This window comes from Heterodontus francisci, chromosome 48, assembly GCF_036365525.1.
Source record: "Heterodontus francisci isolate sHetFra1 chromosome 48, sHetFra1.hap1, whole genome shotgun sequence".
NCBI lineage: Eukaryota > Metazoa > Chordata > Chondrichthyes > Heterodontiformes > Heterodontidae > Heterodontus > Heterodontus francisci.
The window spans coordinates 15,887,839-15,902,997 of NC_090418.1; the positions used below are offsets into that span (position 1 = coordinate 15,887,839).

A 15,159-nucleotide genomic window follows, 5' to 3' on the forward strand; every position below is an offset into this window, starting at 1 on the left:
GATTGCAAGTACAGCAAACAGTTAGGAAGGTAAATAGCATGTTGACCTTCATTACAAGGGAATTGAAGTAACAGAATAAGGAAGGCTTCCTACAATTGTATAAGGCTTTGATGAGACCACACCTGGAGTACTGCGTGTACTTTAGGTCTCCATATCGAAGGAAGGGTAAACTTGCCTTGGAGGCGGTAGAGCAAAGGTTCACTGGTTTAATTCATTGGGTAAAAAGGTTGTCCTATGATGAGAAGCTGAGTAAATTGGGCCCCCACTCTCTGGAGTTCAGAAGAATGAGAAGTGATCTCAGTGAAATGTGTAAGATTCTGAAGGCGCTTTAGAGGCTTAACATGAAGAGGTAGTGTCACTTGGCTGGGGCATCTAGAAGATGTGGGCACAGCCTCAGGATAAGGGGGTCGATCATGTAGTTCTGAGATGAGGAGAAATTTATTTCCTCAGAGGCTTTAAATCTTTGTAATTGTCCACACAAGAGTGTTATGGATGCTCCATCATTGAGTATATTGAAGACTGCGATCGATAAAGGGATATGGGTAGCGGGCAGGAAAATGGAGTTGAAGTAGAAGATCAGGCATGATCATATTGAATGGAAGAGCAGGTTCGAGCAGTCAAAAGGCCAGCTCCTGTTCTTATTTCTTATAGTGGATGTTCAGAGACTCACGTATCTAAAGACTCAATAATGATGTGAACTTTCTCGGGCAATAGCTTTTTGCACCATGCGAGTGTTTAAGTTCTATAGGGTTAAAATCCTTTGAGCTCCTCCAATTCTGGCCTTCAGTGCAACCAGGATTCTAATGGTTCCACTAGCATTCGCATCTGGGCCCTAAGCTCGGGAATCCCCTTCTGAAATGCCTCTGCCTCTCTTTCAGGTGCTCCATAAACAAACCTCTTTGCCCAAGTTATTAGACATCTGCTTTTATATAGAGTCATACAGCACAGAAGCAGGCCCTTAGGCCCAGTGTGTCTGTGCCAACCAGCAAGCACCTATCTATTGTCATAGAGAGATACAGCACTGAAACAGGCCCTTTGGCCTAACAGGTCCGTGCTGACCATCAACCACCCATTTATACAAACCCTACTCTAATTCCATTCCCCACTCACATCCCCACCTTCCCTCAATTCTCATACCACTGACCAACACTAGGGGCAATTTACGATGGTCAATTTACCTATCAACGCACAACTCTTTGGCATGTGGGAGGAAACCCACACAGTCACAGGAGAACTTGCAAACCCTACACAGGCAGCACCCAGAACCAAACCAAGGTCACTGGAGCTGTGAGGCTGCAGTGCTAACCACTGCACCACTGTGCCGACCCATTTTTGGCTTTCCAGCATTTGGCCCGTAGCCTTGTATGCTATAGCGTTTCATGTGCTCATCTAAATATTTCTTAAATGTTGTGAGAGTTCCTGCCTCTACCACCCCTTCATGCAGTATGTTCCAGATTCCAACCACCCTCTGGGTGAAAAAATGTTTCCTCAAATCCCCTCTAAACTTCCTGCCCCTTACCTTAAATCTGTGCCCCCTGGTTATTGATACCTCTGCTAAGGGAAAACGTTACTTCCTATCTAACCTATTTATGCCCCACATAATTTTGTACACCTCAATCATGACCGCCTCAATCTCTTCATGTGGATCCGTGTCAAATTTTGCTTGGTAACACACCGTGAATCACTTTGGCATGTTTTACCAGTTTAAAGGTGCTACTTGAAAGGAAGTTGTTGTTGCTCTTATTGGTGTTGATGGTGGTATTCTGATAACAGAACCTTATGGTGCCTGAGAAGGGCACCATATTATTCAGCCAAAAAAGGGTTGAAATCTTGAAATAACATGTGGCACACCATTCCGCAGTTAACACGTAATCAGGGTGCCAATTGTATTAGTGACTAGGTGATAACATGTGCAACCTAAGGTGGCCAAATGGTATATATGTAAGTGCATTTCCCTTCAAATGTCAGAGCACTGGGGATAGTGAAAATTCTATTTGCAGTAACAGTCTCCAACTAAGATCCAGTCTGATTATCTTGCACTTTGTGAAGGGAACAGGTATTAGTAAGTATTCTGATGAAATATCACTGACCTGAAACCTAAACTCTGTTTCTGTCTGTCAAGATGCTGCCAGACCTGCTGTGTATTTCTAGCACTTTCTGTTTGTATTTCATATTTCCAGCATCTGTACTATATTGCTTTCATATTTGTAATTGTTTCTTGTTTAATGTAGTACTGTTACGCTATTGTATAACATTAATACTGTTACTCGTTAGTGTTAACATGTGCTGTTTGAAATCACTTAGGCCTTAATGACCTGAGAATTACTGTTGAAGAACAAATTCTCAAAACATAAGTACATGCTTAGAGGGTTAAATGTTCAGAAATAGTTATATAAATATGACCTGGATTCACTTGATCATAGGAGACAGAGGGGTGGTCTGACTGAGGTGGATAAGTGTTATTCGATCTAATAGAGTGGACAGAGAGAAACCCTTTTTCTCTGGTGGGGAAATCAAGAACAAAGAATATAAATGAACAAGTCGGGAGTATTTCTGAGAAGCGAATACAGGAAGCCTTTTTCCACACGAAGAGTAGTGGAAATTCGGAAATATTCTCTACCCACTGTCATCAACAGTGCCATCAAGCGGCTTTGCTGAGCAATAACCTGCTCACTGACGCTCAGTTTGGGTTCCGCCAGGGCCACTCAGCTTCTGACCTCATTACAGCCTTGATTCAAACATGGACAAAAGAGCTGAACTCAAGAGGTGAGGTGAGAGTGACTGCCCTTGACATTAAGGTAGCATTTGACCGAGTACGGCAGCAAAGAGCCCTACAAAACTAGGTCAATGGGAATCGGGGGAAACCCTCCGCTGGCTGGAGTCATACTTAGTGCAAAGGAAGATGGTGGTTGTTGGAGGCCAATAACCTTAGCTCCAGGACATCAGGGTAGTGTCCTAGGCCCAACCATCTTCAGCTGCTTCATCAATGACCTTCCTCCAATCATAAGGTCAGAAGTGGGGATGTTCGCTGATGATTTGCACAATGTTCAGCACCATCCGTGACTCCTCAGATACTGAAGCAGTCCGTGGAGTAATGCAGCAAGACCTGGACAATATCCAGGCTTGGGCTGATAAGTGGCAAGTAACATTTGTGCCACACAAGTGCCGGGCAATGACCATCTCCAACAATAGAGAATCTAACCATCTCCCCTTGACATTCAACAGCATTACCATCGCTGAATCCCGCACTATCAACATCCTAGGGGTTACCATTGACCACAAACTGAACTGGAGTAGCCATATAAATGCTATGGCTACAAGAGCAGGTCAGAGGCTAGGAATCCTGAGGCGAGTAACTCACCTCCTGACTCCCCAAAGCCTGTCCACCATCTACAAGGTACAAGTCAAGAGTGTGATGAAATACTCTCCACTTGCCTGGATGGGTGCAGCTCCAACAACACTCAAGAAGCTCGACACCATCCAGGACACAGCAGCCCGCTTGATTGGCACACCATCTACAAACATTCACTTCCTCCACCACCGACGCGCAGCAGCAGTGTGTACCATCTACAAGTTGCACTGCAGCAATGCACCAAGGCTCCTTAGACAGCACCTTCCAAACCCGCGACCTCTACCAACTAGAAGGACAAGGGCAGCAAATACATGCGAACACCACCACCTGCAAGTTCCCCTTCAAGTCACACGCCATCCTGACTTGGAACAATATCACTGTTCCTTCACTGTCACTGGGTCAAAATCCTGGAACTCCCTTCCTAACAGCACTAATTGGATGGCATTCGAAGTCTTTCCAGGCGAGGTTGATGAACAGTCTGTGATGGGTAGGCATTCAAAGAACTTCAACGGTAGAAGGCTTCACCTAGGTCTTCCATCAGGGGTGTAGCAATAAGTGGCAGTTCTCACATCGATGTCAAAGTCGTTTTTTTAAAGATGCAAGATTTCTGCAAATTCAGGGTTTCTTTTCAAATGCAGGTGGCAACAGTACCACTTTATAAAAGCTTTTGCTTTTCAAGAGCAATAATTCTTTACAGAGAGGTACCTTTCTGGTTCTGCTTCTGATCTCCAGGCAGGTCAAAACCAGATTCCAATTGCCTGCTTTAGTCCAAACCCACTGGCATTTGAACAGTTCACAAATGAAACCAAAGCCTTCCAGAAGCAAGTCACATGCCAAGGCTTAAATGTTATCTTGTCACACAAAGGGTAGCTCTGAGATAAAACCCCTAGCTGGCTTCCTTGAAGTTACCTGGTTTCCAGCATTTGTTTACTGGTCGAAACCAGGAACTCCTCGTCAACCCTTCCTTCATTCAAAAATCATCCATAAAATTCAGTTATCTACAGATATATCAATGTCAACTGAAATTCGTTTCCGTTTTTAAAAATATAGAATCCCACATTTTAATACAAAAGAATGGAAATCGTCATAACACTGGGAGGATGTTTGTGTCATCCTCCATGAAGACAGACACAAAGTATTTGTTAGTTTCCCTGTCACTTTCTCATTCCCAATTATAAATTCTACTGTCTCTGCCTGTCGTGGGACCACATTTGTCTTTGCTAATCTTTTTTTTTCTTTTTTCATACCTATAGAAGCTTTTACAGTCAATTTCTATGTTTCTCACTAGTTTACTTTTATATTCAATTTATTTATCAGTTTCTTGGTCCTCCTTTACTGAATTCTAAAATATCCCCATTTTCTTTTCTATTTTATAAACCTCTTCCTTTGATCTAATACAATCTTTAACTTTCTTGGTCCTCCTTTACTGAATTGTAAAATATCCCCATTTTCTTTTCAATTTTATAAACCTCTTCCTTTGATCTAATACAATCTTTAACTTCCCTTGTTAGCCATGGTTGGATCACCTTTCCTGTTAGGTTTTGAGCCTCAAATGTAGATTTGCTGTCAACCATGAATTCATTATTTAAATGTTAGCCATTGTCTGTCTCCAGTCCTACCTTTTTAATGTAGTCTCCCAATCTACCACAGTCAACTTGTCCCTCATACCTTCGCATTTTCCTTTGTTTAGATTTAAGACCCTAGTTTCGGACTGAAATACTTCACTTTCAAACCTAAAGTAAAATTCTATCATATTATGTTCACTCTTCTCCTTTACAATGAGATTATAACTTAGCCATTTCTCATTGCAGAATACCAGATCGAAAATATCCAATTCTCTAGCTGGTTCCTCAAAATACTGTAATGGAAAACAATCTCGTACACATTCCAGGAATTCGTCCTCCATAGCATTAGTGCTAATTAGGTTTACCCAGTCTATATGAAAATGAAGACCCCCCATGATTACTGTATTACCCTTGTTACATGCACCACTAATTTCCTGATTTATACCGTGCTCTACATTGTCACTACAGTTTGGTGGTTACAAAACGTCCAACCAATGTTTTCCACCCCTTGCTGTTCCTTAGCTCTACACAAAATGATTCTACACCTTGATCCTTCAATCTCGGATCCTCTCTCAATCATGTACTGATTTCAACATTTATTAACAGCGCTACCCCACCTCCTTTTCCTATCCTTCCTGAATGTCAAAAACACTTGAACATTCAGTTCCCAGCCTCAGTCACTCTGCAGCCACGTCCCCGTAATGGAAATTAATCATACTTGCTTACTTCTATTTGTGATGTCAATTCATGTACCTTGTTGCAAATGTTGTGTGCATTCAGATACAATGCTTTTAGTTTTGTCTTTTTATTATTTTCACAATCTCCATCCTTATCTGCTGGCACAGTCTTAAGTTTGAATGCTCCGTCCCTTCCTAACATGCTCAGATTATTAATTCCTTTATTGCAGCCTTGCTGTCTTGCCTTCTCTCTCTTCAAATTATCTCATCTTCTCTCACTTGATCCCTCACACCCACTATTTTGTTTAAAGCTATCTCTACCACCCTAGTTATATGACTTTCCAGAACACTGGTCCCAACACGGTTCAGGGACGACCATCCCAACAGTTCGGCTCCCTCTTTCCCTGTACTGGTGCCAATGCCCAATAAATGAAAACCCATATCTTGCACACCAAGCTTTGTGCCATGCATTTAACTCTCTAATCTTATTTACCCTGCTCCATATGCTTGTGGCTCAGGTTTATTTATTTATTTCGAGATACAGCACTGAAACAGGCCCTTTGGCCCACCAAGTCTGTACTGACCAACACACACCCATTTTCACTAATCCTACATTAATCCCATATTCCCGCCATTCCCCGACCACCGACCTACACTCGGAGCAATTTACAATGGCCAGTTTACCTTTCAACCTGCAAGTCTTTGGCTGTGGGAGGAAACCGGAGCACCCAGCAAAAACCCACGCAATCACAGGGAGAACTTGCAAACCCTGCACAGGCAGGACCCAGAACTGAACCCGGGTCCTTAGAGCTAGGAGACTGCGGTGTTAACCACTGCACCACTGTGCCACCCCCAACGTTGCACTGCTTAATTTAGCCCCTAACTGCTCATACTCCCTATGAAGAACCTCTTTCCTCGTCTTATCTATGTCGTTGGTACCCACGTGGATCACGACAACTGGATCCTCCCCCTCGCACTGCAAGGTCCTCTCCAGCCTCGCGCAGAAGTCCTGAACCTTGGCACCGACCTGGAGAGGAAGCTTTCTGGCCTCTCGCTGCTGTCATCAGAAAACTGTGTCTATCCCCCTAACCATGCAATCTCCTGCTACCACTGCATTCTGATTTACTATCCCCACTTTAATGGCTTCCTGTACCACGGTGCCATGTTCAGCTTGCTCATCCACCCAGCCGCCCTCACTCTCATCCAGGCAAGCTGGAAGGATCTCATATCTGTTGGACAATTGCAAGGGATGAGGATCCTCCACTTCTGCTTTCTCAATCCACTTACGTGACTCGCTCACAGTCATGCTGTCCCTTCCCTGACCACTGACCAAGTCAGAAGACCCTATCCTAAGTGGTGTGGCTGCCTTCTGGAACAAAGTGTCCAGGTAACTTTTCCCCACGATGCATCGCAGTGTTTGTACCTCGACCTACAGCTCTCTGACTCTGAGCCAGAGCTCCTGCAGACATGACAGTTACTGCTGACGTGTTTTCTGTGGAGCAACTGGTGTCCACCAGCTCCCACAAACTACAGCCACAACACATCACCTTCCCTGTCATCTTTATTATGTGTTAATTAATGTATTTTTCTTAGTTAATTTATAATTAATAAACTTCACTACTACCAAGCCTCAATATGACTATTAAGCGTGTTACTGCTGATAAATCTTATTACTAATAAAACCTTACGAATAAATTACCTGAGATTCTGAAGATTCTTATTCTTATTATTTCAATTAATGTAATACTGACCTCAATTAATATTCCTGAGTTTCGATAAGAGGAAAAAGAGAAAATGTTCACTTACATTCTTTGCTGTAACTTCACATGTCAATTTTCTTTGGAATGCTCTGAACTCACAGACTCACCATCCTAGCTCTTCAAACTCTCACCACTGTCTCCAGGTTACCCTCTATTTCAGGGAAGCAACTTGCATCTTCCACAGCTACTGGAGTCTGAAAAAGGAGCACCTCTTTCCCTCTGCATCAAATTCCCACGTGAACCAAATTCCCACATTTCCCCTCTGACTGCGTCTCACTCAGGCAAAGTCTCCTCTCTGTGTGCCCCTTACTCCATGCAGTTTGAAAACATGACTACTGATGTAGAGCCTCTGATAGTTACTATCTAGCTTAGCTTCCTGCTCTCGTGATTGACACCTCGTGAACCAACTACTTTCAGCTGATTGACAGGTAACAGCTACTTGCCAGACAGCTCCCCATTTAGCAACGCAATTTAACTAATCTGAAATTTGAAAGTTTTATGTCAGAGCATGACTCTCAACCTAAATTGAAACTTGAGAAAAACTTACCAGAACCTACCACACGAACCAAATTCCCACCTTCACACTCTGACTGTATCTCACTCAGGCGAAGTCTCCTCTCTGTGCGCCCTTTACTCCTTTCGAGTTTGTTTTGAGGAAGTAAGCAGTAAGATGGGTAAGGGGAAACCAGTGGATGTTGTGCATTTGAATTTTCATAAAGTATTCGATAAGGTGCCACACAAGAGGCTACTACACTAAATTAGGACTCGTGAGATTGGAGGATAATATATTAACGTAGATTGGTAATGGACAGAAAATAGTCAGTTGGAACAAAATAGACATTTATGGATTAGCAGGCTGTAACTAGTGGGGTACCATAATGATCAGTAGTTGGATCTCAATTTACAATCTATATTAATGATTTATATCGGGGACAGAGTGTAATGTATCCAAGTTTGCTAAGAATACAAAGTTCCATAGGAAAGCAAGTGGTGAGGCAGACACAGAGTATGCAGAGGGATGTAAACAGGTTTGGTGAATGAGCAGGGATATGGCAAATAGCACACAGTGTGGTGAAGTATGAAAATATCTATTTTGATAGGAAAATTTAAGAGAAGAAATGTTTTTGAATGTTGTGAGACTGCGAAATGTTTTCCTTCAGAGCGACCGAGGTGCCCTTTCACATGAATCACAGAATGTTACCCTGCAAGTACGGCAAGCAATTAGGAAGACAAATGGTAGCCTTTGGTTACAAACAGTATTAGTTTATAACAGTAAAGAAGTCTTCATATAATCAGACAGCGCATTGGTCAGGCCACACCTGCAGTACTGTGTGCAGTTTTGGTCTTCTTACAGAAAAAAGGACACACGTGCCCTAGACAGAGTGCACCAAACGTTCACTGGTCAGGTTCCTAGGATGATCGGACTGTCCTCTCAGACCACACAGCTGAAGACCCACATTTAGTGCTGGTCAATTATGTATGCACCCTCTCCACCCTTTTGACATCCTTCTTTCAACCAATGATTCATAAAAGATTTAGCACAGGCTCTTTTACATAAGAAACTGAAAAATAGGAGAGGATTAGGCCATTTGGCCCTTTCTATGCTATTTATTAGGAACACCTTGCTGCACTATTCCAATATACCTTCATTTCATTAGTACCCCAAAATCTATCAATCTCTTGCTGGAATATACTTAATGACTAAGCATCTGCAGTCCTCTGTTGTAGAGAATTCCAAAGTGCACAACCCTCTGAATGACAAAATATTCTCCTCACCTCAGTCCTAAATGGCCGACCAGATATTTTGGGACTGTGATCATGTGTCCTCGATTCCCCAAAAGGGGAAACATTTTCTTCGTGTCCATCCTGTCAATATCCATAAAAAATGTTTCAATTAGATCACCTCGCATTCTTCTAAACTCTGGAGAATATATGCTGCGTCTACTTAGTTTCTCTGAATATGACAATCTCTTCATCACAGGAAGCATGTAATTAACCTTCATTGCACTTGCTCCAGAGAAAATATCTCCTTCTTTAGGTATGGAGACCAAAACTGCACACAGTCTCCCAGGTGTGGCCTCAGCAATGCCCTGTATAATTTTAGCATGTCTTGTTTATTCTTATACTCCAATCAGTTTGTCACAAAAAAAGATGCAATTTACCTTCCTAATTCCTTGCTTTACCTGCATTTTAACTTTCTGTTATTCATGTTCAAGGTCCCTCTGAATGTGCAAATTTCCCAGTCTCTCAACGTACAATTTGTATTTAATTTTCCTACTGAAGTGGACAACTTTACAATTCATCATATTGTATTCCAGATGCTATGTTCTTTCCCATTCTCCCAACATTTCTACATTCATCTCCAGCCTCTTTGCTTCCTGTTCACCACATACTTCTCCACCTAGCTTTGAATCATCGGCAAACTTGGACATACTACTCTCCCCTCAGTGAAGGCATTACTATAGATTTTGAATTGCTGAGGTCCTGATATTGATCCTTACTGTACCCAGTTTGGTATAGGCTGGCAAACCACAAATATCCTCTGTACTTCCATTCTTAGTTTTGTGTTCATTAATCAGTCCTCAATCCATGCCAATTTCATGCCATTACCAATTTCCCCCAATCCCCGAAGTCTTAATTTTGTGTAATAACCTTTTGTATGGCACCTGATGGAATGTTTTTTTAAAATATCTAAATAGACTAAAACCATTCCTCTCCCTCTTATCCATTGTACTAGTTACATACTCAAAACCTTTCACAGGTTTTTCAACCACCTTTCATAAAACTGTATTGACTCTGCTTAACCATGTTATGATTTTCTAAGTGCCCTGTTACCACATCGCTGATAATAGATTCTAGCCAATTGCCTACTACAGATGGTAGGCCAATGGGCCGATACTCCCTCACTTTATCTCTTCCTTCTTTCTGATATTCTTAATGCCAAAGGGATCAAGGGATATGGGGAGAAAGTGGGAACAGGGTACTGAATTAGACCATCAGCCATGATCTTTTTTGAATAGCAGAGCAGGCCCGATGGGCCGTATGGCCTTCGCCTACTCCTATTTTCTATGTTTCTATGAAATAGCAGGGCTTAGCTTGCGACCTACCAATCCTTGTAAATTGTTCTGAAATCTAAGTAATTGCTGTAAATAACTTGGCGATTCTCTGCTTCTCTTTTACAGCTAACTTGATGACCATTGTGGTCCTGTCTCAGGGAAAGTGCGGACTCTCCAGCTGTGTCACTCGCTACTTGGTGGCCTTGGCAGTTGCGGATCTACTGGTCGTTCTCAATTATGTGATACTGTCTCGAATTAAGGACTGCTTTTTCCCGGCTAATATCCTGTTCATTACTCCTGTCTGCTCTTTCCAATCTGTGCTAAATCATGTTTCCACAGACATTTCGGTCTGGCTAACAGTTGCTTTCACTTTTGATCGCTATGTTGCCATTTGCTGCCCGAAGCTGAAGGCTCGGTATTGTACTGACAGAACTGCAGCCACTGTTATAGGAACTGTTTGCCCGCTTTTCTGTTTAAAGAACATACCTTGGTACTTTGCATTTGAAGCCATCATTACAACTGACAATATACCCTGGGGCTGTAATAGAAAACTAGAACACTATACTGCAACTACTTGGGTAGCATTTAATTGGATTCACCGGTGTTTGACACCACTGTTACCAATATTCTTGATACTGCTGCTCAATGCTCTGACTGTAGGGCACATTGTAGCGACAAGTAAGGTTCGTAAAAGACTTAGGGTCGGACAGAAGGATGAGGATCACAGTGATACTGAGATGGAGAATCGGAGAAGATCCATCATCTTACTCTTTGCTATATCCAGCAACTTCATACTGCTCTGGGTGGCATATGTGATATATTTCTTATTAATCCGCATTACAAACAATTATTATTCAACAGGTTTCAATGATCCGATGTACATCGCAGACCAAACCAGTCACATGCTTCTACTTCTGAGCTGCTGCACAAACACATGTATTTATGCAGTGACCCAGACTAAATTCAGAGAACAACTTATGAATCAGGTGAAATATCCACTGAAAATGATATTTAAATTGGTTAAGCAAAGAGAGGAACGAAGTGATTCCCAGCATTAGATCTGCATTGTATCTTATTTGGGCGCTTTGCATTTTTAACCTGACAGCAACAGGCTCCATCTCTCCCCCCAGAATTCTCCAGACGTAACATTGGGCCATATTCAACAAAACATTTTCCTATGCAAGTGTCATTTAGCGAGTTAGTATAGCTAATATTAAGTGCATTATTAGTTATATTAGTGGCAGATGTCTAATTGGATTATATCTCACTCCGGGTGTGTTCTTGTGTTTTGACACTGTCCTTCTTTGTATTAGCGATACCGACTAATGTGGTATCATCTACAAATTTTGAAATTACACAGATTCAAGACACAGCAATGAGGTGTAGGCTAATGCACAAAGATGGTAAAAAGAAATGATGAAACAAGGGAATACGAATATATAACTAATATAATCCTTATATTGTCAAACAGACAGAAGTCCAGAGATCTATAGACCAGTGTCTGAAATTTAATGGGATATTTATTCAAAAATGCAACAGCAAAACATATAGAAATTGAAAATATAATATAAAATAGACAGCAACATAATGTCATACTTGACAAAACATATTGAATTCTTTGAAGAAGTAACATAAATAATGCATAAAGTCAATAGATATAATAAATTTCTATTTTGAACCGCCCTTCGATAACTTATCCACAGTAGATGCATGACTAAGGTCAGGGCATGTCAGTTCAGACGGCGAATAGCAGAATGGAACCCAAATTGTCTACAGAAAAAAACAGAGAAGGGATAAAAGTTATTTACTTAGATTGGCGGAGTTTGGGAAGTGATATTCCACAGGAGTTAGTACCACTGCTGGTAACCTTTTACGCAAATGATTTGGACTTGGGAATCACAAGTACAATTCCAAAATTTGCAGATGACCCCACGTTAGGGAGGTATCGTTAATGCAAATAAGGACAATGGTAAAATACAAGAAAATACCAACAACCTTCATAACAGGTGTGCAAATTGGCAATTGATTTCAACATAGGTAAGTGTAATAATTTTCGTCGGAGAAATAAGAAGATCAGATGTTACTTCGAAAATAATAAATCTCTAAATGTTCTAGAGGAACATTTAATAGTAGCCTGTTTATGTTAACATATTAAATTAAAATAATACCTGCTTTGAGTCTGTAAAACATCTAAATATGGTGAAACTTCTGTTAGTACTGTTTTGACCAATTGCTCTTTATATTGTATGTGGTCTGTTAACTAACTGCATTTGTATGTCATTGACATATCATCTTTAAGCAGATTATAAGCAGTGCAGTTGACATGCACTAGAATGTTAGTGGTGTCACAATTATCCTTTATAGTTGGTTTGTCCACTCTGACTCATTACCATCTACATTAGTGAAGTGGTCTTTACATTGCTTTTCTGATTACCTGCTTTGTCAAAAGCATTATTAGCACAGTTTTTGCATGCAGCACTTAATCATTATGAGTATTATATAGTATTATTTTTAGATTGTGGTTCCACAATTATTAATCCATTTGAAAAGTAGCTCTTTAACCAAAAAAGGTTTCAGGTCATGGGCACGATGTAGTTGCCACCAAGGATACTTTGCTACAAGATTGGCATGAACTGTAGATTAAAGCTCAAGCCCACAGGGCCTGTACAAAGAACAGGGAAAGGGGAAAAGGTGAAAAAGTTACAATATTGTAAACAGACCATATTATAGCCGTTGGAAGAAAAAATATCATCAAGGGTGAGAGAGTAGTGGAAGCACTCTGGGTAGAATCAAGAAACAACAAAGAAAGCACGGGCAACATCGACTACAGAATTCCTGACAGCAGTGATGTTTAGCTGGTTGCATAAATACGGAGATTATAGAAATATGTTGCAAAAGCAAAACAGTTGTATGGAGAGATTTTTTTTTTAGTAGTCTGGGAGATGCAAAACAGTTCAAGTTGTAAATTCAATGATTTTCTAGAGTGCATCCAGGACATTTGTGAAAATAATGTTACAATTTAGGTAAATAATCTGACCTTAGAAGGATCCAAGAACAGAGAATCATGAAGTAGTAGCTGTGAAATGTACAGTTGATTAGGACAAGCTTGAAATTGTACGAAAAGAGGAATTCTCTACGGTCAGTTGGTAAGCCAAAAAGAGAATCGAAGCTACAATTTGTACTGTGAAATATGCAGCCCTCTGTCCTCTTACACTGTCTAGAACTTTTCATTGAAAACTGCTGGTGTGACATTGGCTGCCTCAATTTCTCTGCTCCCCTCACGCACTCTAACCTATCTTCCTTTGAACTTGCAGCACTCCGTTCTCTCAGGCCCTACCCTAAAATTTTTTTATCACACCTGCTGACAAAGATGGTGGTGTTTTTTTGTCTGGCATACCAATCTCTGCCCAGTAGAGGCTGAACTCTCTGAAACTTCTTCCTACCTGCCCCAAGACCATAATTCTACCACTGAACATCAAACCATTGTTTCCAGGGCTGTAACCGACCTCATCCCCACTGAAGATCTTCGCTCCATCACCTCCAACCTCATCGTTTCCCAACACCGAACAGCTCGCTTCTACCTTCTTCCCAAAATCAACAAACACGACTCCTCTGGTAAACTGTTAGTCACAGCCTGTTGTTGCCCCAAGTAATTGATTTCTTTCTGTGACAGCTCTATTTTTTCCTCCCATTGGCCAATCTCTTCCCACCTACATATTTATTTCTTTTGATGCTCTCAGTCACTTTATTTTCCAGTTTCCTGGTACTAACTTCCTTTTCAGCTTGGACATCCCATCCCTCTACATCTCCACCCACCACCAGGACAATCTGAGGTCTCTCCACTTCTCCCAGAAGCCGAGGCCCAACCAATCCTCAACCACCACTGCCCTCCTCTGTCTGGCTGAACTTGTTCTTACATTGAACAACTTCTCCCTCGACACCACTCACTTTCTCCTGATAAAAGGTGTTTCTATTGTTACCCACATGGGTTCTAGCTATGCTTCCCTTTTGTGGGAACATTCTTCGTTCAAGTCCTACTCAAGCCCCCTCCCTCGCCTCTTTTACTGATACATTGATGACTGAATCAGTGCTGTTTTCTGCTTTCACCCTGAATTGAAAGAAAAAAATCATTGACACTTCTCCCTATTTCCACCCTTCTCTTGCCTTCACATGGTCTATCTGTGACTCTTTCCTTACCTTCCTTGCAAACCCAGATGCATTTTCAATGAGTTGACTATCATTTCAGACAGTCGGTTCCAGACCCCTACCACCGTCTGGATAAAAAGTGTTTCCCTCATCTCCCTCAAATATTTCGACCAATCATTTTACTTACTGACCTCTCTGCAAAGCTAAATAGGCCCTTGACATTCACTCTATCCAGGCTCCTCACAATTTTGTATATTTCAATCAAATCTCCCCTCAGCCTTCTCTGTTCCAAGGAGAACAACCCCAGCCTATCCAATCTTTCCTCATAGCTGCATTTTTCCAGTCCTGGCGACGTCCTCGTTAATTTCCTCTGTACCCTCTCTGGTGTAATTACATCCTTTCTGTAATGAGGTGACCAGAGTTCTGCCCTAACCAATAATTTATACGGTTCCAGCATAACCTCTGTGCTCTTTTATTCTATACCTCGGCTAATAAATGAAAAGATTCCATATGCCTTCTTAACCACCTTATCAGCCTTTCCTAGTGCCTTCATGGATCTGTGGACATTCAATCCAAGGATCCTCACTTCCTCCACTCCGTTAA

General features: G+C 41.5%; 1 protein-coding gene across 1 annotated transcript; it reads left to right on the forward strand.

Moving 5' to 3' along the window:
* The first annotated feature begins 7,061 nt into the window (after positions 1–7,061).
* Positions 7,062–11,468, forward strand: LOC137357491 (probable G-protein coupled receptor 139). Its single transcript, XM_068023840.1, has 2 exons — positions 7,062–7,164; positions 10,537–11,468. Exons 1-2 carry the CDS (start codon positions 7,062–7,064, stop codon positions 11,466–11,468), a joined length of 1,035 nt encoding a protein of 344 aa, XP_067879941.1.
* The last annotated feature ends 3,691 nt before the right edge of the window (positions 11,469–15,159 follow it).